The sequence below is a fragment of the Vanellus vanellus genome (genome assembly GCF_965231255.1).
Source record: "Vanellus vanellus genome assembly, chromosome: 13".
Taxonomy (NCBI): Eukaryota; Metazoa; Chordata; class Aves; order Charadriiformes; family Charadriidae; genus Vanellus; species Vanellus vanellus.
Window position 1 is genome coordinate 18,739,426 of NC_138918.1, and position 22,840 is coordinate 18,762,265.

Below are 22,840 nucleotides of genomic sequence, written 5' to 3' on the forward strand. Positions count from 1 at the left end.
CTATCTCCCCTCTTCGTGCAGCTGAGGTTATTAAGCAGTTGCTGGCAGCTCATCCAGCCTAAACAACAGCACTGAAAAGACAGCAAGTTTGGTGGTGGAGAACTTCCTTGGGTTAGCCCTGAGAGCAGCCATTACACTTCTGCAGGTCTGATAGTGATCTTAGAGGAGGCTTCTGGGCTTGGTTTTGCTGCTGTGGCTATGTTGCAACTATGTTGGTTTGCAAACAAAAATCTAGAGTAACATGTGAAAACCTGTTAAATAGAAGGAAAAAGTGTAACAGAGCCTGTCTGAATTCCTGTCAGTGATATTGAATAGTTGGGAGAGGTTATTATTACCCTTTCATTAATTATATATTGCCTCAATTGTATATTACCCAGTTTCAGACAACAGGCACGTAAACTGTTCCTCAAGTTAGACCTTCAATTTTACACAATTTCTTCATTAGTTGCTGGTCGTCTTGTGATTCGTAGCTTGATAGGAAGCTTGCTTTAAGTTTGACCTGTGTGTGCATCACCGTTTTTTGCCATCATGAAGCCCAGAGCAAAGCAAAGTCCTCCATTCAGCAGTTTGTGGTAATGTCAAGGTGCAATGTGCTTGTCTGTGCCTCTGACTGGCCTAGAAAAAGTCAGTAATAATGTACTGGATTTCTGGAATCTTTCAAAGATATTCCTTCATTTTCAAAGTTGGCGAAGTGAATTGTGCTAATAGGCTCGCAAAAGGCTGGGAATCACTAGCTCAAGGCAGCCCTCTTAAAGGGGGGAAAAATGTGTGGTGTCCTTCTACTTCTCTGCATCAATTCCCCAGGGGTCTTCCGACCCAACAGCATCATACCATTGCCAGCAAGATGGGAGATGCTGATAGAACAAAGATAGTAGATCCTTCACTTGAATCAGAAGAATTGAACTAAGGGGGAAAATTTTGATGGAATTATAGCTGGTTTTGTTATAGCAGAACAATTCATATTATATCAGGACAAGGCTTCATCTGCCAGTTACTTCCCTGCACTCACACAGCGAGGAAATAGCAAACTGAGGAACTAAACTCCTTATTCCCAGCTCCCTGTGCAGCACTAATAGAAAAGTATCCAAATTTCTGGATTATCCAAGCCAACTAATGAGACATTTGTGGTTCACCTGTCATTATACAGAATGTATCTCTAGTGACTAAAATAATAACTGGTAATTAGCCAGAGCTTCCAAACACATTCATAGCTGGTGAATAACTGCTGGGAAACACAAGTGTGATATGAAGCCAAATTAATTTGCAGGCAGAGAGGTCAGGGTGGAATTGTAGTGCTGCAAATGGGAAGGGACCTGAGCTCATTGTCACCAAATGGCTGTTAGTTTAACTGGAGATTGATTGTACTTTAGATGGGGGCCCTAAACCATCAATTACTTAAATACCGGATTTGCTAATTTACTCATAGCATAATGTTTTTGAAATTGTAGTCAGCAGTCAATGGTTTTCTCTCCACACAATTTGCAGATGGCACAAATTACTTAGGGCTAGTCAGATCCAGAGAAATCTGAGAAATACCGAAGGGGCTTAACCACCTGTGGTGAACAGGGCAGATGAATGACTGTTGACCAAGGCAAGCTGATAAAAAGCTGCAATTTAAGCAGTAAATATCATTGCTTGGGATGAGATAAGTTAAAGACACTCATGAGAAAGACCTAGTTTTCATTTTGGTTTGTTTAGCTTAAAATGAAAACAGCAATAAACCCCACTAACTTCATGCATGCACGAAAGAAATCATATTGGGTAAAGATGTATGGAACAGTAATTTCATACTTTTGATGCTGTAGCCACCTGCAATAGTGTGAATGATCTCATTATGCCAGTTCTAAAATACAAAAGAAGTGGAAGGGCTTCAGAGACCTGCAATGAAAATAGATTTATGGACAATAGCCGTGTGAGAAGACTGTTCAGGACTGCTAAGTATCAGGAGATCCATAAACAGAGGTGTTCTAGAGATATTTGAAACAATGAACTCTACAAGAAGAATCAATCAGGTGTTCCTGTTTATTCTTTATCATAACACAAGAGCAAAGGAATACTCAATCAAAATGATAAAAATTTACTATTTAGGGGTTTATACCAGGCTCATCATAGAATACCACTGGAGTTTTCTTAAAGATGTGAGTAATGAGAACATGTCATGCTGCGTTTGTTTTTTTGGAAAAAAAAAAAAAAAAAAAAAAAGCAAGGAGACAAATCCTCCTTGAAAGTGTGAATGTGTTCCAAATAGCTTGGTCACTTGGAGAAGCTTCTGCTGTGGGGAATATTATTCTATTTGGCTGTGATTTTTGCACCTTCACATGATGGGTTTTTCCCCCAACCAATTTTAAGAGCTGATTATAGATTACATAAATCTTTGATATGATTCATCATAGCAATTCTTTTATTACCACGAAATCCTTTTCATTACATGTTCTTTTGATTGATCTTTATAAAGTTTGTACTTATGTTCCCAGAGGGCACACGTTGTGCATACCAGGCGTAAACCTTTTTCACAGTTGAGGCATTCAACTTCTTTTTCTGCATGCGAGAGATATGTATGCTAGGCATTAGCAATAACATCTATCTCTATTATCAAGACATCTGGTATTTTAAACATTTGGCTGTCTACATGCCTTTTTTTTTTTTTTTTTTTTTTTTTAGGATTTGGCAAAAACAAAGCTTATTGCTTCACTGGTGAGCTTAACCTTGTCTGTATATAGCTAGAAAAATGTTCTTCCAGTTGCTGTTCTACAAAATCTGTTGCTCAGTGGCTACGATAGAAAACCAGGCATTTCAGTTTGTGCTATTTATTTTATGTGTGATTCTGGTTAAAATCGTTTAGTCCCTTGAGCTACCCTCTCTGAGGTCAACGGTATGTATTTTGCAGCAGATTTACGAATGTTTGGGAAGCATCGATCCAAAAGCTGTTGCAGATCTGCAGAATGTTTTTTAGGCTGGAGAATATTTATACTGTGGAACTCAAAAATTTTGAAGCCCACTATTCATTTGGCATTGGTCTGGATTTTCCTCATTGCTCCAGGAGTGAGTCAAATAAAATACCTAATAAACTCTTGATTAATATTTCTGCCTCTTGTTCAGAGTTGATGATCCTCTATTTCTGTGCAGATTTCTATTGGAGAACTAAACTGAGTAGCCTTTCTTTGGTTTAAACCACAGAACTAATTTCTCTCGTCAGCTCAATACTACAGTAAAGAATGAGTGTTGCTGTAACTAATAGGCCAAGCTGGGAGGGTGAGCTTTCAAGGAAAACCTTTTTCCTTACATATCTCTTACGTAAATTAGTTCTTATAGTGGGGAAAACACAAATGAATATTTGGGTCCATAGGATTTGCCTCTCTAGTCAGTCACTCCTGATGATTTGAATGTTTAAGTAGCAGCAGAAAGCTGATCTGCTTTAATTAATTGTACACCATAACAGTAGGTCATTATGTGGCTTCTAAGCTGGAGGGATGGAGGGACCTGATGCTCGCTCTGTCAGGCAACTAGCCGCAATTTCCATAAAAAGTTAGCACAACATGACACCAACACATCCCTAACGTAAGGAATCTTCCTTCTCGGGGCAGTAACAAGCAGGTGAATAATGAGCTAAATGACTGGAAGGAGAGAAGTTTGGGGAAATGAGGGAGAATAAACAGCATCCAGGAAGAACTGCTGGCTTCAAGGTGATTCCAAACCAGCCTGAAGGTCCTGAATGGAAAAATTCTCCTTCAACATTCCCTCCAAGCCTGTTTAAAAACTGAGTCAACCTCTCAAAAATCACAATTTGCCTTTGACAGCATTAGATATACTGTCTAATGGATTCTGAGCTTCTGGCATGCATGATGTCTTCATGCAACAAGGATTCTAGGGACCAAAATGAAATGTTCTTTTGCAGTTGCTTATATCAGGAACGCCTAAAGAATGAAAAATGTTAGACTTGGCATAAATTGCAGTAACACAAACAATGGAACTACCAGTTTTTCATGCCCTTCTCCATGTCTCTTGCTAAGGTGCTTCTTCAGGGTTCTAGAGGTGGGACATTATGGTGGAAGAACTGTAGGATTGCAAGGCGTACCTGTAGGAGGCCAGGCGTTTTGAGTTTCATTGCTCACCATATCATCATTTTTTAGTAATTAGTAGATTCAGGAGATTCGTGCATAGCTGGGAAACTTTGTGATTAGATATATCTGCAAGTAAATAATGTGCCTGGGAACGAGAGGATAAGTAAGGTGGGCTCATTCATTCTGTGCGCTCTTTAGGCTCTGTTAACCTGAGGGTCTGAGGAAACAGTGCAAAGTCTACCAGGCAGCCAGTAAATCGGTCAAACATCTCTTCTATAGACAGGGAGGACCCTGGTTATTTTCAGGATCAATATACCTGGCCAAATTTAATGTCGGGGGGGGGGGGGGGGGTTGGTGGGGTTTGGGGTTTTTTTTTTGGTGGTTTTGTATTTGTTTTTTGTTTTGTTTTGTTTGGTGGTTTTTTGTTTTTTTTTTTTTTTGTGGTAGCAGTGTTTGGGTTTTTAATGCAAACAGGATATGATAAACCAAAAAATTACCTAAATGTTTTGAGGTCTGTTTATCACATTTCTCCCTCAAATTCTCCTCTCCTTGTCTGGGAGAGATTTGGCAGTGCAGTGATTTCAGTTCTTGTCAGTTTTAAAGCTGAATGTGTTCATCTGGGAAATGTGAACCATAATGTGGCATCATAGCCAGTCATACAGCCAGGGCAATGAAAACCTAATGTGGCAGATGCTACAGAGTACAAAAATCCTTTGGTCTAAAGTATTCATCAGTAGAAGTGGCTTTGATATCACACCATTGAGCTCTGGATAGGTAGATGCAAACGACAGAGAACCCTCATGAATAACGTATTTGCAAGTGTGATCTCTTCCTTGGCCACCTGCATACAGAAACAAAGCTCACATTCAATTAAAGTGTTCATTACTTGTTGACTTGATCACTGAAGTATGTATGAGTACTGTGTACCTCCAACCTGTCTTTAATATGAGCATCTCTAAGCAATTCAAGTGCATTACTTAGTTAATGTGATATACGAAATCCCTTTGAGGTTCTGCACCTGATGTTGTTGTTCAGCGATAGTTTAAGGCAGAGGCAGCATCAGAAGAGATTATGGGAGCAGCGTGGCAGGGTGAAAGCCAGCCTGCCCTGCTCGTTCGGGACTGTGGAGAAAGGGGGCTACTGGTTGCCTGCAGGAGGGTGGGACCATAGGAACAGTGTGGGGAAAATGACAGCCTCTAAGTCCTGTAAAAGAAAAGGCACTGGCTATCTCTGTTCTCCTGGACATCTCACGTGGGGTATGCCAGCATCTTCCACTAATAGCACGCTTAAAAAATGGGGCTTTTACTCGTGTTGCAATCTTGCACCTGCCATCCTGATAAAACATTCAACCTGCCAAGTGTTTACTCATCTGTGGTGGTAATGCAGAAATACATAATTGACTTAACTTGAGAGCAACCCGCAGTGCTACCCCATGCCAGCAGTCTGCTGAAATATTGCTAAGATGAGGAAGTGTAAAGTGCATCTGTCTGTCTTCCTTAGCTGCCTGCAAAAGATGCTTGTTCCAGGCCAGCACTGGTCTGCACTGATGTCTGGGTAAATGTTAAATGCCAGCAAAACGCACTCTTTGCTGCCCAGCAGCTAAGCCAGAGGAAGAGTTTGGAGCTGTTGCTTACAAACAGAATTGCTGTGCTCTGTACAGGTATACATGTGTATGTGGGAAGTGCGTTGATGTATATCACAGTATGTCGGGGGGAGAGGAATTAAGAAAGGGAAAGACCTTTCCTTTCTGCCTCTAAAATGTGCCGTATTCTCTTACACAGTACAGAAGAGGCATTGACAAAAAACATCTGCATTGGCAGGATTACTGAGAAAATCCCAAATGCAAAAATTGACTGGTATCACAGATACGTTTGTTTTTTTTTAAAAAAAAAAGTACAAAAAAAAAAAAAGTGAGAGATGTTGCTGAGGTTAGCAACACAGCGCTAAGTTGTTCAGGGGCAAAGTAAACTCTTGAGAGAATTACCCTGAAGTGAAAGAAAATAAACCCATAGATTACTGTTAAATGGGGAAATTGCATGCAAGTTTAAAAAAAAAAAAAAAAAAATAGGGAAAAAGGCAAACCAGGGGAAGAGGAGAACTAGACACAGGGAGAGAGGTTGAGAAACAGAGGGAGTGTGAGAATGAGGGGCGGGGGGGAGAGGGAAATGTGCTGTACACTTAGCTGAGCAGCAGGAAGAAAAGCCTCAAACAGAGGATTTCTCAGCTTTAGATGTCTGCCAGTTGTTTGCAGGCACACCAGTAGGTATCTGTGTGGTGCCTTAAAGGATGTGGACTAAAGGCGAGTCGGAGGGACTCCAGACTTTAGGGATTGTGGTGGTGGTGTGCTCCTCTCTGAAACTTTTGCACTACCTCGGGCTAATTGACTTGTCAGATGGTAAGAGAACTTCCAAGTTTTCCAGCTCCTGTTTACTTTTGTTTAAATCTGTTTCAGTAAGGGAAGGAAAGCATTGTCTGTCGGTGCACTGATTCTCAATGTTGTCTTCATCTTTATTAAGAATCATACAGGCTGCAAAGAGGGAATTATGCTTTATGCTTTATTGAGGGCTTTTGTTTGCTTTTGGTATATTGCCATAGCCAGAGAGAATCTAAAGCTGTGATTTTTTTTGCCTTGCATATTATTTTACCAAATTTTCTTAATTTTTCTTATTGCTAATTCTTTTTCTCTCTTGAAAATAAATTAGTACCAATCTGGAAAAAGGAAAGTCACTCCTGAGATAATGGAAGCACAGCTGATAATTTGGTGCATTATTTCATATGGCTACTTAAAACAATTCTGTTGTGACATTTGCAGATTAAAGATACCATGGAATGAATGTGAATAAAACAAAACTTCTCTGTATTTGCTATTCCAGACACCTCAGCCAAGTAACCAGAAGCAAAATAACCTAGGGATAAATATATCTGTTTTCACGTATTGAACTTGAAGATTTGGTCTCTCTTCATCTTACCAATGTAATGAGCTTTTTTTTTTTCTTAAAGATTTTCCTGGCTGAGTAAAGCATGTGTTTTAACAATTAAGTAAGCTTTGGGAATCATATTACCTATTCATAAAGGGATGTGGGTATCACTGAATTTTGAAAGAAAATACTTCTTGATGAAGGAAATAAAGATTTTATTTTGTTTTTTTAAAACAAAGGGACCCCCAAGTCACTGAGTATATTCTTGCTTTGATCACTAAATGTGCCAAGTTTATCTAGCAAAGGAAATAGCAATGATAAAATATTAGCATAAACACTTTATATTGGCATAAGCACTTTATGCAGATATTATCTTTAAAATATGGGTTAGCTAAGGTTGACAAAAGATTGAATAAAAGTAGAGGAAGTTTATATATTAAATATGCTTTACTGGATAATATTAAAAGCGTGAAAACCAGATGGAATTTTAACCTTGCTACTTTAAAATCGGTGCTGTCACGTAATCCTAGAAATCCTCCTTCAGGATTAGGAACAAATATGAAAACTCGCCTAAATGAAAGAGTTATTTTATTTAGATTAAGAGAAGATGTAAAATGGCATGTATTTGTCACTTCCTGAATGTTGATATTCCTTATGACAAAATTAATATCATGGGAGCTTTTAGTTTACTCCTGGAATGTCACTGAAGTTCAATTATATAATTATAAATAAATTAACATATCTGACAATGACAACTAATTTCAAATAACGGCAACAGAAGTGCTCACCTTAAAAATAAGCTGTCAAGTTTGAGGCAATTGCATTGCTACTTGTTTAACTGCAAGGACATTCTAACACCTTTTTTCCAGATCTAATTACTGCAATCCCGATGTCTGCTCATTTCAATGCAATTGCTTTCCCCAGAAGAGTCTCCCCAGTGTTCCCCCAGCAAAGTCAAATATGTGACAGGTGAGGAAGTTGTCTGCTCAAAGATGAAATGAGCAAAAGTGAGCAAATAGTCCCAACTTGTATTCACTGAACAGCTCTCACTGTGTTTTGTTTGCAGTTGTCAGTCAATAGTCACTCAATCCATACAAGTGTAGAAGAGTATAGCATTCTCTTTTTTAACTCTTTGTAAGGGAACACTGTTGGAATTACTGATAGATGTAGTTCCTGATTGCTGATGGATTACCTGACAGTGTATAGGGGCATGATACTATAAATCTTTCTAGCTTTGGATAATTTTTCTTGGATTTTTTTTTTTTTCTGGCTGCAAAATTGTTCACTTGGAGACCAAGATACATTTATTTGGTACCCATTAAGTTATATGAGCTTGTGTTTTTCTCTTCTGATGCAGTACCTGTGCTAAGAATTACTTATATGTCTAAATAGTAACAGTAATGTGATGCCGATGGTCATTAATGTAGTGTAATGCAGATTTCAATCACATGGAAGTCTTTAAAGGTGGCGTGAAACTGTTTTCTTTGATGTGCTAGGTGGCAGCGATGGGAAGGTACAGTGGGTGCTTGTATTGCAACATAAATATTTCCAACATCTTTATATTCACTAGAAATGATCACTGCTTTTTACTTACAAACACGAGAAATTTGATGTGCTTTCTCAGGGCTGTGTGTAATAACACTAAAATAAGACCCTGAAATTGGCTATATTCTTACTCCTTTTTAGAACTAGAATTACTGTCTCCTATAGATGGAGCAGGCTTACTTAAACAGTGTTCCTTTGTCCTGTTTGAAGGTGGGGGGGAAGGAACAACCCCAAAACAAAACCTGAGTGCTGATTCTTCATTAGTCTAATGTAAGAAGCAATAATTACAGAGAAGGCAATAGTGTAGACAGTAATTAGGAAAATGTGAAATTTTAGACTTTGCCACAGCTGAATGCACGTTTGCTCAATTCCACCTTCTCTGTTAGGTATATTGCAGAGGTAAGGACCCATTCTTGCCATTCAGCTGTTTGACTGGAAATGACTGAAACCCGAGACATTAGTGGCAGTTTTAATCTCTGAGCACAACCTGAAACTGTTGAGCATTTTTTAATAGAAAAGAATTTTTTTCTGATTTCTTTTGATCCACTTGAAATGCAGGTGGAGCAAGTGTATGTGAAATGATCCCCTGAAACTCAGCCAATCAGAACTGCTCCAGTAAGGTCAGATCTTTGGCAGTTGCACTGTTTGTGTTTTGCGAATTCTTAATTAAAGTGTTCCCCGTTGCTTAAAACTGGGGGGGGTTGTAGTGTCTATGTATAGTTAAAATTTGCTTAACTAAAGAGAAAAGTTCCGCAAAGCACAGGGCAATTTTTTGTGACCCTAATAGATACAGAAATGTTGATGACTTGTTGCTTTATGCTTCTCTCTCACTGCTCTGTCTCTTGGGGTTTCATGTTTGTTGGCTTCTGTGCTTTGACAGAGAGCTGCTGCAGTCTTGTTAGGTTAATTCCCTGCTCCTAAGACCTACACACAACCGCATCCAAAAGGGTGGGCTAAGAGCTGAAGATCGGTTTCCTTTAGTGCAACAATGCATCCACAATTATATGTATCACATATCATTTGGGGAAACACCTGGTGAAACCTTGTACTAACTTCTGGTTGGAGACCAGAAAGCTCTGTAAAGTGAGACTAAATTCTGGCTGTACATTTGTTTTATGAGTTTGGTTTTAACTCAGCTTCTTTGTGGAACATCCATCCATCCTCCAGGTACTCTTGAAGCATTGATAAATCATATTTTTTAAAATTAGAGGGATCCAGAGCAAATCTGAATTGTGCTTTTGGACTAGTTCAGTATTGATTCAGTAATACCTATGGCAGAGTACAAAACCCTGAAAATAAGTAGAGTAAAATACACCATCAAGTATATTGTCAAGGATTTAGCTTTTTAATGCAAGAAAGCCTGCTTTCCTTAGTTGTAGTCACTTATTTTATGACAGAAGATTAGCAGCAGGTGCTGAAATATTTTTCTTGATTGAATAAATAAATTTACAAATCGGCTATGTCGGATGTTTCAGAGGTTGTTACTGTCTACATAATTCAACAGTGTGTCAAAAATATATTGCCAATTGGTAGATTACAATTGCCAGTGAGAGAAATAGTTTTAATATGATTGCCAGTAGAGACAGGATCTTAAAGCCCTGTAACTTCACTAAAATAAGCGCTTCCAAGTCTTTCTCGGTGCGCCTGTTTTCATGTGGTGTGTCCAGTACATGATGTTACATGGAGAGAGGAGATAGACATTTAGTGTTGCATCAAGTAACCCTTAAGGTAATTCAGACCCCGGACCTAGACGCCTGTGCCTCATAGTGTCTTTACTTGTCAGTAGCTGAGTTCAAAACAAAACCAGCCGACTTCTGAAGCAGGATCTCTGCCTGAGTTCAGATCCTAAGGTAAAATTTATTATCTGGTAACTGGTCACCTCCTATTATTATTGCCTGTGGTACTCTTGCAAGTGCTGGGGCTGGGAATAGCCTAAGACAAATTATACCCGACATTGATTTGATTCATGAGGTACTGTATAGTTTTAAGTAATAGTACGTAAAGGTTAAAGTCTCTGAAGGGGATGTCAGTTCTGCACATGGGGCAGACCAGGGTTCCTGCTCTGGCTCCCTGAGCGCAGCTCTACGAAGACATTTATTGCCCAGCTGCTACAGGTACTAGCTGGCCTGCAGTGAAATGTATATTCTGGCTTGTTCTCATCATGTAATAAGTTGTTGATTAATCCAAATGTGGAATAGGAATATTCTTATATAGAAATTCTTAGGAGAGCAGGTTCTTTCCTCCAGCGTCAGATGGGAACTTCAAACCCACTTTAGAGAGAGGGGAAGAGGTTTGAGCGGACTGAAAACCGGAATCTCTTTATTCTCAAGTGTATCCCCTGTGAAGGTGTTCAGCTATGAGGTAATAGGGACTGAAAATACTGTTTTCAGCCTATTACTGCTGCATGGTGCAGAGGCTGTATTAGAGCTGAATCAGCACGTTTCTTTACATCCGTCCCAGTGATTTCTTTTCAATTATTCTGACCCTTGAACAGATTTTTCTCCATCTGAGGCAGAAATCACCTGTTCTTTCAGTCACCCCAGCCTGTGGGGTGGCAGAAACAGAACAGAGGGGCAGACACAGAACCATTATGAACCTCTTCCATCGGCCAGGGGTAACCCCAGCCCCCATGAGGCAGTCTGGGCACACTGCGGTGTAGGGTGCTGTGCTGTGAGGCACTTCTGAAGTGCCTCAGTAGCATCAGTGCTGGCAGGGGTTGGAGCAGTACACAAATACGAATCCCGTTCCTTTCCCCACTATGCCAATTCCTCCATTTGTTATATTCATGCAATTATTTTTACCTCATAGGGAAGATAAGCATAACTATTATTCATGCTCTTTAAAGGGCTCAAATGAGAAGTGTTATAAAAGTGCAATCTATAATTACAGTTCATCTTATCTGAAGCACAGGACAGCAGAAGCCTGAGCCTGTGCGCTGCATCTTCCAGTCCTCAGTTACTCTCGCTGTCGGATCCTCTTTCTGTTGGTTTCCTTGATGCGGTTTCTCTTTTGTTCTTTCCCACCATTATTAATTGGCATTTTTTTGTTAAATAAACGGTGTATGGGATGCCAGTTGCTGGCTAGATCATGCTGCTTGCAATTTTTTGTTTCTCAAGTTTTTCTGTGCTGTGTTCTAGTATGGCACTTTTCTACCTTGGCTTTCAGTCATGCTCACTCAGATGAGCTGAGAAGTACAATGCAAATTAAACATTTTTACCTTTAAATACAAGGGAGTGAAAAATAAAATGTTTGTGAAAGTTCCTGAAAACGATTTCCATGATTTCGTGTACTTGCCTTCCTGGCAGGGACATTTACAACTTTTTTTATAGGAAAGGCAAAGACTTACCAAACTTGTAAAGTTAAGGCTCTTAATATTTTGACAAAAACAATTGTTAACCTTAAGGATTGCTCAACTGCACTTCTGAAAATCCCGGTTAGTTGTATAATAGAACATAATATGTTGCAATGTTCCACTGAAGTGAGAATATCCACCTACTTCCTCAGGCCATATTAAGCCTCGTAGTGGCCCTGCTGCTATGATCGAACTTCTTTATTTTAAGGACCGCTCTTTGCAAGGAAAGGGGGCCGTTTTGTGTGCAGTTCAGTTCAAACTCTGATAGAAAACATGCATCATTTGATCTGGGATGGAGATTTTGATGATGTTATTCTTTGAAAAACTTCCCACATATTTAAAAAAAAAACAAACAACACAACCAAACAACAAACCTGTGGTGGTTTGTCAATTTCAGCTTTTTTTTTTTTTTCTTTGGCCAGGGATGTATCATGCTAACACTGTGGTTTTATGTCCATGTTTGGGTATGTGTACCACACTTTCAAATATTCAGCTTATTTAGACTCATTGGTAACTTGCAAGACAAAGTCCCACATTACAAAGGGTAGCAGTCGGAAGATAAAGGCCTAAACTATTGCTACTGTTAGTCTTAATATTTCTGAGCATGGTCGTGCTTCATGAGGATATTATTCATGTCCATATAGTAAAACAACATTGCATAATTTCTACCCGTGAGGGGACAGAACTAGGGTTGTGCAGCCAAAACTAACCCGAGGGTTCCTGTGTCTTGATATCTTGTCTGAGCTCTCCTTGCATAGGCTTTTGTCCATATAAATCTGGAGAAGTGCATTATACGCATTTGTAACCTATTTAGATTTTTTTAAAGTTATTCTGACTAATTATTACAGGTTTCCTTTAATGACATCTATGAACTCGTTGCAGTGCTTTCAGGGTTTCGTCTCTCATGCAATTAGATGGCCCCTAGACTTCATTATAAAAGAAGCCCCTCAAGATCGGTAGCCTTGATACAACCTGAGCTGTATCTTGGCTCCCAAATGGGGATGAAGTGCATTGGTTTGCTGCACATCATATTCTGATTTTCCAGGCCTGGTGGCATTTGCTAGTGCTTAAGGAGTCTCTCTAGATTAGCTTCTGACAGCCGCTTCTGATGTGATATGGTTTTTCTCTCAGCTTCAGCCCTGCTAAGGAGAGGGAGACGTTTTGACATTGTGGATTAATTGTAGTCATTCCACTCCCAGAAGAACTTAGTTGTTCAGGCCATTGCTGTCTTAACACCGAAGCTTTTAGTGTCCAGCACTCTTTCAGACAGACAGTTCAAGCCTTTTAACTGGAAGGGGTTTGTTTTAGCAGCAGAGATTCTGCCTCAACCCTCTGGATCTATGGCGTGATTCAGTTGGCTGTAATTACTCATGGCTGTGTGTTTACCAGAGCATATTGTACTACTACGCTGTTTATACTTTGACGTTTACCATAGTTGCTCTACTGCTAACCTATCTGTTGAAATAGTAGTTTCTTATTCATCTATGTTCACGTTGTAGTAAATCTTCCCATGTTTCACAGCTCTCTGTCCTGTGTACTCCTGTGGCTCTGTAAAACTGCCACGTGTTTGGACACACGCATACCCATTTTTGTTTTTCTGGTGGCTTATCAACTGACCTCTACTCTTCATGTCACGCTTCCCTGGCTTTCAGATTTAATCTAGATACATACACTGTTTCTGTTGCTGCTGCTGTTTTCCCTCCTTTTGCACTCCTGTAGGGCTTTGTCCCTCAGCAGCCTTGCAGTGTGATCAGGGTTGTGGAGCTCTCAAACCCAATGTCCATATGACAGCAGGGTACAGCCCTGCAAAGAGTAAAATTGTGTTGACTGCCTCTGTTCATCTGAAATGCTACCCTGTCTTTTGCACTTTGTCATGTTAATGTCCCTCTGATTTTTATCAAAAGGTTATAAATGTCACTGCTTTAAGGAACCTGTGAGGAGACCTGAAGTTCTGCTCTTTAGTCTCTATGCTCCAGGGCAATCCTGCCCTCCCAGCTTAGTACTAAAACTACTCTTTTTGCTTAGGTGAATTTCAGTGTTCGAGCAAGGCTAGCAGAAACTATGTGTTTCTGCTGTAGTCTGCAGTCTGGTCCAGAGGCTTCCCGGAATGTGTTTAATGTCTCCTTGCTTACTTCGATTAGTGTCTTCCTGCTTAAGCAATCGGGAGCTTGTTTTTATTTGATTATTTTTTTATTAAAAGGTAAAATTAACACAATACCCCTTTTCTAGCTCTCTTAATGCTCACGTTATCTGTCTGTCCCTCAGAAGTGGAAAGTGGCAGATTATCATGTCTCCTAAACCATATCAGTCAGCAGATATTGATATCTATAACAAATATTATTAAAGTTACTGCCAAAAACTGTAGCATTTCTACAGGCAGGATCATATTTTCCCAATACCCAAGTGACAGTATTGCATTTTCTGCCTTCTCTAAAGGGGAAGGGAGAGTGAAACAATAAACGGTGGTACTGATCCTGAATTAGAGACTAGCACCTTCTTCCTTCCGTACCAATATATGCAAAGAACTGGTTAGAAAATAGTTAACATTTTGCAGCAATTCAATAAACATCTTTCTTCAGGGATATTTACTAATGCTGAAACTTTGAAACTTTTGCCTCTTGAGGGAGACATAACAATTAATTCAGTTACTTAAAAGCATTTACTTTCCAAATTCAAGGTTAGAATCAGTAGGGACAAGTATCCCACAAGCACCCCCTAACTTGCACAGGCACAAAACTGCCAGTCTGTTTGAGGCATTCTACTTGCCTGGTCAGAGCCAAAGCTATAGTTTTTAACTGTTGTTGGGGCAGAAAAAAGCTCTTATGGGAAAAGCATGTAAATGCTTCATAAGATTATAGGAAGGTATCTGTGGAAGGTGAAGAGGTCCCCTAGTCCGTCCTTCTGTCTCAAAGCAGGGTTCTACCTGTCTGTGTGAGCATGACAAACTCATTAAAAGTATTATTTTGTCTTCAGTCCACTAATGGACATGGAGAACATATGATTTCTTTTATCTTTGTACAAGCCTTGTAAAGAGTGTTATGTTCTTTCAGGTTGCTGTTCATTAGTCTAAATAACTCTAATTCTTTCGGTCTTTCCTTGTTTGTTATGTTATTTAACCTCTGATCATTTTCATTGCTCTTACCTGAAGTATTTGTTGTTAAAGCACGTCTTTCTTGAAGCTGTGACCTAACTGCCACTGAGCAGAGCAGAGGGATTATTTCACATGGCTGGCAAAGTATATTCCTGTTTGTACTTCTGGTGAAGTGCTTTTTGTCTTTGTAGCAACACGAATCTAGTCACTTATGTTCAGCTTCTGACCCACAGAAACGTGTAGATCTCCAGCCTGGCCAGTGTATGTGTGTGGTTTATTCTGCTGTCAAACTTGTACCCTTTTGCATTTGTCTTTACTGAATTCTATCTAGTTACCTTCAGGCCATCTTTCAAACTTGAGAAGGTCTCCTGCAGTCCTTTGCAACGTGATGATATCTGTTCTGTTTGATCATCCAGCTTGGTAACAAATACATTGACCATGAATAGACCCAGGAAAGACCTCGGTGGAGTACCACTTGATCCCTCCTGTTGTGTTATTGCTGAACCACTGAGAGCTGCCCTCTGAATAGCTATCCAGCCAGGTTCCATCTACCTCATAGTAGTTTCATAGACCATTCTTTTCCCCAGCTTCCAGAGGACAATGATATGTGAGACAGAGCTAAAAAGTATTACTCAGATGAGGGTGTAATGCATTCTCTGTTTCTCTCTTCCACAGGAGGATGCGCTGTATCAATTCAGTTTTGTTCTATTGCAGTTTTGACAATTCAGTGATCCACATTTGTAAGCATGCATCACTGTTTGTTCCAGTATTTCCTGAAAACTGAGGTGAAAGACAAAAAAAAAAAAGTATGGTTTTCTAATCCTTCCCTCTCCTTTAGCTATTTGTCCCTTCCGGAACGAAATAGAAGTTCCTGTCTCTGATCTCCTAGTTTCCTGAAGGTAGGGAAGACACAGCGATCATCAGTCCTGGGAAGCTAGGAAGGAAAACAGGATGAGAATATGATGAGAGACATCTTGGCCTGTGTTTTGGATTGTCTTTTAGAGATTCTGGCTGAGATACTGCTCTCTTCTTCCCCTTCTCTTTTTAAGCGGTTCAAAGAGGTGATGCAGTGTCACCTCCCTGCAGGCATCGCATGGCAGTGCAGGAACAGCTGGTCCAGACCCCTGGATTGTGTTGATTACAGCAAGATACTAATGCTATATAAGAAGTTTGAAAGCAGGATGCTGGCTTACGCTGTTTTCTTTGGCTAGTCCCCCTGCCCCCCACATCAAGTCATGTTTTTTAATTGCTGGTATAACTCTTAGAGAACTGTGTCACTCTATGGTTTCTTAATTCTGGTCCAAACATGTTTGATGTGGGACTCTGGGGGTCCACACTGTCCACCCAAAATTACTAACAGTTAATTTCAGGACAACTGTAATAAAAGAAGATGGAGAATGCCCTTCTTCCTCTTTTTGTCACAAAATGCACCACCTGTGTCTTACAACTCCTGCCTAAGTAATCAACTATGCAAGCATTCAGTCTGAGATCCCTAACATTTTGTGGGACTATCACAGGGGTGTAATTCAATCAGTCATCCATTAGGATGTAATCTGTGTTTGTGTTTCCCCTTCAGCTTTAACAGTTCTGATTGAATAGATAGGGATTTTATTTTTAGTTGGTCCTACGATAGTCATTCCACGTGCAGCATGGTAACCCTTCCTCTTCAGAAAGTGTCTCAGGATCACCGGACCCTTCTTCAACAGAAAGCAGTGCAGAAAAAAGTAGCATTTGCATAATACTTACCTGTGCCAGCACAGAGGCTAAGAAATGCTATTTTAATTTTCATTCACATTCTGGTGAAGAGGGTGTATCAGGGTGTAATGGTAAAAGATACAGGAGTGAAGAAAGACTGTAGAAAAACAGAGTAACAACAACAACAACCTTTTGAAAGCCCAAACCCCATGTTTTACAAAATCGACATGTGTGTTGTCAACAGAAAGCCCAAGCACAGCAGACTGCATGTAAGTGTGTTTTGGAGGAGCGAGCATGACTGAAAGAAAGTGTAGAAGTGCCCTTCATGGAATTCTGCAGCAGATGGCCAAGAGAAGAAAGGGATTAGTTTTCAGTGGGATAGATAGAGTGCTGGAGGGGGAGATAAAAAGTAAGCTCGTCTGTGAAATAGAAGTGCTTATTGTGCTTTATGCATTAGTGTTTGAAGAACTTGGGTGTTGAGCTGACTTAGAAGTTTGTTAATGGTTTGAAAAGTGCAGACCTTTGTGATAGTGATGAATCAGCCAAATAACTATCTTTATTAGTTATTTTATTAAGCATGACTTCAAAGGGGCCTACTTGGAACTTTTTTTAAAAACGTGGTAGGCATGCAAAAAAATATACCAATATACCACAGCAAAACTTTTAACATATCACACACCGTAATTCCATGATTTCTGTGTTTCTGGTAATTCCCTATGTATATAAAAATGCAATAGTACCTGAGTTTTGTAGCTATTTATGTATCTTTCCTTCCATCTTGCTTCTCTCCCTTCAGCTCCCTCCCTAAATCCCTCCCGCTATCTGCTGGGTTGAAGGATGTTAGAAGAGGTTAATATTCTGTAGACTATTTTAAAATAAATTGAATAAGTTGCGTAAAACTTCTTGATCTGCGGTTTCATTGCAAGGATTTTTGTTTGGCTTCAGGGTTTTTTTAAGATAGAACACGTAGATGATAAGCTGTTCTAAAGAGGAGGATCTTATGTTTTACCTGTTTTCTAGTGCTGCAGGAGAGACTGCAGACTGTATCACGCTGCATCAACTCCACCTTGCAAAATAGCGAGTTCCAGGTAGCCTCTCAACTTCAGAAACACAGCACGCATGAGGCCGGATTTGATGCCATGTGATGCACTTGTACATGTGGATCCACATCACGTCAAATTGCAGTAGGGGTAAATGCAGTCAGTGTGGAGCAGGGTGGAGACCGGTGCATGTCGTGCCTGCAAAGCAGATGCTTGTTTTAAGGGAAAGCTAGAGTGGGTTAAGAAAAATATATGCACAGCATTTTCGAAAGTGAATGGCAGCATCATTGAAGATGTGTTTGTCCTTGTGCAAAGCTTGTTTCTGAGAGCCTGTCAAAGCTGTTCTTAATTTATAACCTGTGGAAGTGTTGGCTACGGCAGTTAAGATGCCCCTGTGCTACTGAACTGGGTGTCAGGCTGCTTGGCAGATGTTATAGTGTCTGTGATTGATCGGTACAGATCAAATTGGGTACACTTGATGAGCCTGGGCTTCCGTTCTCTCACTGTTTATTGTCTCTTCCCCTTCAAGACCTTTCTCTGATGTATTTTGGGATGGAAGAGCAGTGGGATGATGGGGGATTCCGGCAGGACTGTGCATCAGTCCCGCGCAGGTTACTTTGTTTAGCAGGCAGAGTGTTTCCAAAACAATCAAAATGTAATCAAAAAATCCCCAACCACCTGAAGGTTAAAGAAAAGGTTTTAAGTATAATCTGGAGGGATTTCACTTTCACATGAAGATTTTTTTTTTTTTTCTTCTTTCAAATATTTCACAGCAGCAAAGTTGCATAGTGTCAACACATGTGAAGGATCCAGTCTAACCTCTAATTGTACTTATCTAGTACTCCTCAGGGGGATAGATACAATGTTCTGTAAAGCACATCTTTCCTGATAAAGTTGATTAAAATGTATCAGCAAGTTAGAGACACAAGTTGAAGATGTTTTAAATGAAAAGCTAAGTCTATCTGGATGCTGCCAGGTTTCATGTCTTTGCAGTGAGAGCTTGTCATATTGAAGGGAATTTGAGTGGATGTTTGAGTTTTGAGCTACGCCTGAATGCAGCCATGCTGCGGTAAAGACGATGAAGAAGCGGTGGGCTGTTGCTGGAGTGGATGGAGAGCACCAGCGCAAGGGCAAGCTTTCTGAGGAAGCCATCTTGTGATACTAAATCTGTCTAAATGTCCTCTTGCAAAACTCCTTTGGGCAAACTTGCCTTTGGAGAAGACTTCAGAATATTTCTGAAGGGGTTGAAATGTCAGCCAGTTTTGTTTGGAAGGAATTCAGATATCTATGTTGATCCTTCCAGCGCTGTCAGATGCTTCAGATGCCTTCAGGTTTTGCGGCACGTAGACCCTGGCAGGGTGATCTAATTTTTCCTTTCCTTTCAACTGGGCAATTGCTTGTACCCCTTAGTGGCTCCTGTAACTATACACTGATCTTATTACGGTGCGTTCTGGAGGTAAGTTAGTGCCTGTACTGATGGTACAGTATTGTGTTCTGTCTGCTCTAATATATCTAATGTGGTGACTTCCTCCTGTGCAGCAGGCATCGGAGTAGCACAAGAACTCTGTCACTGAGGGAATACTAAAATAGTTTTTATAAAATCTAGAAATCCAAACAAACTAGCAGAATGTATCTGCTCCAGCTATTTATGGTGTTTACCTACCTTCTAATGGGGCATATAACTTGAAATGCTGTCTGATAGGTGAAAGTCAGGTGAGGCTTGAAAAGATCTGGGTTTTAATCCTGTCTGGCCACTGTCCTGCTGGCTGACTTGCCATGAAGTCAGTTCCATCAGTAAGGTCTGGGTAATGAAGACGAATTTCTAATGCAATTTTTTGCCTGGTAAAAGTGTTCAGGGAATTGTTTGTCTGAAGCCAAAATGGAGCTTTAATTTTCTTCTCATCCTATTCTGGAAGTACAATACTTTTGATAATGACTATCAGTTTGATTATTTTCTTTGTCACCATTTAAGTTTTCTCAGAACACTATTTACATGCCTATTTCTTTTCCTTACATCAACAGTTTTACGGAAGCAACAGTAAAAAATAAAAAGGATCTTATCTGTGCAAGGCCTGCAATGTGTAACACTTTTCAGACAGAAGCTCTTAAATTCTGTTGGTGTCAAATATGGTTCTACATTCATACAGAGCTGCAAGGCGATAATCCAGGCTTGTCTTGTGGAATTGAAACATAATAGAGTTTGGGGGACGCATGGCAGCTGTGCAGGTTGGGTATCCGCAGCACAAAAGGAGGTAGTGTTTGGTTGCAGGTTAATGTACAAATGATCGAAAATCTTAGTATGTTCTCTATGTGTTATGATTTTAACATAAGACTACTTATGGCTGAGCATATGTATCTGTTCTTCCTGACCCCTCCCCATATCTGTCTGCTTTTGCTGAAAACTTATTTATATCCCCACAACTCTGCAATAATTTAAATAATTTATATATACCAATTAGCTGTCTGGAAGATGCTAAAAGATGTTCATTTCACCAACCCTGAAATTGTACGTCCTTCAGAATTAAATCAAAGCACTCTGCAATATTAACACCATTATAAACTTTCTAAGGCAGTTAATATCATAGAAAATGGATTCTGTATACAAGGCTCTGCATTTGTGGACTGCAGAACTGCTTTGAAATGTGGAGTACACACAGAGGCTTCATCCCTCTTGAATTCCACATGCCCTCTCCAGAGCGCTCTCTACCTCATAAATTCCCATTTTTTGTTGAGAGAGCTGCCAGAGAGCATCAGCTGGGGTAGTGCTGGTCATAACCGAGCTGCATCTGACACTGTGTAGTAAAGTTGGGACAAAGCTATCCAGCTAGTTTATTCCCAAATTCTACAGCTTTCTCAACCATAAACCTGCCCATTGATTACTGAGATAGAACATAATATGATCAGCTTCATAAAATAATCACGAGAGCTGCAAATTGTCAGTGCACCACCGGCCAAAGTGAGGACATGGGTAAAAGGGAGGTGAACAAACATACATGGTATTGTCTCCAAGTACTCTCCCACCTCAAAAGCTTTTCATCTTAAGGATTTCCTGTATCAAAGATGTTATCCTCAACAAGCTTCTCTTTCATTGTTGCGAGAGAAAACAATTCTTCCCTCGAAGAAGCGAGCAGCTTGGCTTGGCCTCCTGAACGAGAAGAGCAGCAAAAGACACATAATTAGCCTTATAAAAAGTGTAAGTAGTGGTTCAGGTTCTGCTGCGTTTGCTTCAAGTGTTGTGAAGATCATAGCGCACAGCACAGTTAAGCGGAGCCCAGTGCCGTTTGTCCTATTAGGAGCTGTAGAAGCTGAAAGAACATAGAAGTAGATGACTTAGGCATAAATTTATCTTTTTGAATGCGGTTTAATTGAAGTTGTTTAGCATGAAATTTTTTTGTTTAATATGAAATCTTGGAGGAAGGATTTGACTTAGTTCAGTCAAGGGTATGGGATACAGAGGGAGCTAAAGGAAAAGCGTTCTCATGATACTTCCATCTGAACAGTTTGGAGTTGTTCTCTGCACTCCTAGTGAAATCTCTAGAGTCCCTGTTTTGTGTTTTATACTTTTTTAGATTCTGGGAAAAAATTCTAACCATAACTAGCTATGAATGATGTTTCCCCCTTTCCGAGAGACTTATCTAGTATCTTGCTTTTTGCAAAACGTGTAACAATTCATACCAGTACTACGTGACAAGTTTGGGCTTTCTCTGTGTCAGTAGTCAAAACTGGGCTGCATGGTGGGCTAAATACAAATATCTGGTTTTAATTATGAAAAAGAATTAGGAAATTAAATGTGGTTTATCGTAGAGAATGTTAGGATCCAGGCTAATTATGGTGATTAATAGATGTCATTTGCAACAATCTAAATACAGTCCTGCTTTCCATGTAATCATTGTGTTGTGCTGTAGTATCATGCACCAAGATTCATAACAATTCAGTGATATTTTTATTTTATTTTATTTTCAAGACCACCTGTACTTCAAACACTGTACTACCAGCTTTTTCAGCTGGGATGTTGCTGAAATTCATATGCAGGGTCCATACTTCATTTTTAATTTATCTGCTGTGAACCTGAACAGTTTTCCATAGGGAAAAAGTGAACGAGAATGATTGATTACTTCAGGAACAAAAATATAAAACCATGGAAATCCTGTCTCGTGAGTTTTGGTTATTAATTTATAACTCGGCTGCAGGTTTAGTTCCCGGTGAAGTTTGGCAGCTTATCTTTCAGTCTTAGAAGGTAATCCTATAGGCAAGTTCAATAATGCAAAGCTCTGGCTAGCTGCTGTGTAGCCAAACAAGAAACCAGCTGTTTGTTCAGTCTGAGTTGCATCCTATAGTGTATTTTGGCTTTTATAAATATACTGTGACCTGAATTTTATACATTAAAAAGGTCAAGATGAATAAATTTGTGCCAGGGTTTCCCTGCTCCCTGAGGCCACACAGCAGGCTGGACACACCACGGTACATGCTGCACAGCAAAATCTGCTTGCAGAGCCTGTCTGACAAGGCGATATGAAGGTCTGAGCTTACAGACACCTAGCATTCATGATCAATTCAGCATGTGAAACAAATAATTTTTCTTAATCAAGTGCAAAGGTTTTTCCATTATAATATAACTGGAGCTGGGTGCTGTAAATCTTTCTGAAATCTTACATAGCTGTTGCACTGAGGACTTTCGATATATGTATGTTACTTGCACCAAAGCTGTTTACCAAATGCTAAAGTTCAGGTGACCAAAGCACCCCCAAAAACTAAATACAGCCGGGTATCGAAAAGAAAATGCACATGGTAAGAACCTGGAATATTTTTGTAAGTGAGATGGCATCGCTGCCTGCCTTACTCGCTGCCTGGGCGAGAGAGATACCCTGCTCTCAGCTGTTTGTGGTGCAGGTTTGAGTATGCAAGTGACTGTACAGTCTCCCCATAACTGAATTTCCCGATGTGTTTTGTTTCTTCAGTCCTGCCACTGCATTGCAAATGGAAACGATTCCATTTCTAGATGTTACTGGAATGATTTTCCTTTGTGAGCTGGGCTCCTTGTATCTCCAAGGAACAAGTAACTAGGAGGTTAGTTATGCTTAAAGAGCTGACCGCTCACCTGTGTGATGACCTGCAGAAGTCTCTAAACTAGGAATAAA

General features: G+C 39.9%; 1 protein-coding gene across 5 annotated transcripts in view; it reads left to right on the forward strand.

Moving 5' to 3' along the window:
• The window catches only part of KCNIP1 (potassium voltage-gated channel interacting protein 1), a gene marked incomplete at both ends in the record, with an annotated part of 450,645 nt that overhangs the window by 386,698 nt on the left and 41,107 nt on the right, over positions 1–22,840 (forward strand). Inside the window, one exon of one of the 5 annotated variants that reach the window (XM_082489963.1) lies at positions 6,348–6,456. The exons of the other annotated variants lie outside the window; for them this stretch is intronic. Within the exon in view, the coding sequence (XP_082346089.1) occupies positions 6,348–6,456 (109 nt within the window). Of the gene's footprint in view, positions 1–6,347; positions 6,457–22,840 lie in introns of those variants that run through there. 5 annotated transcript variants of the gene reach the window in all.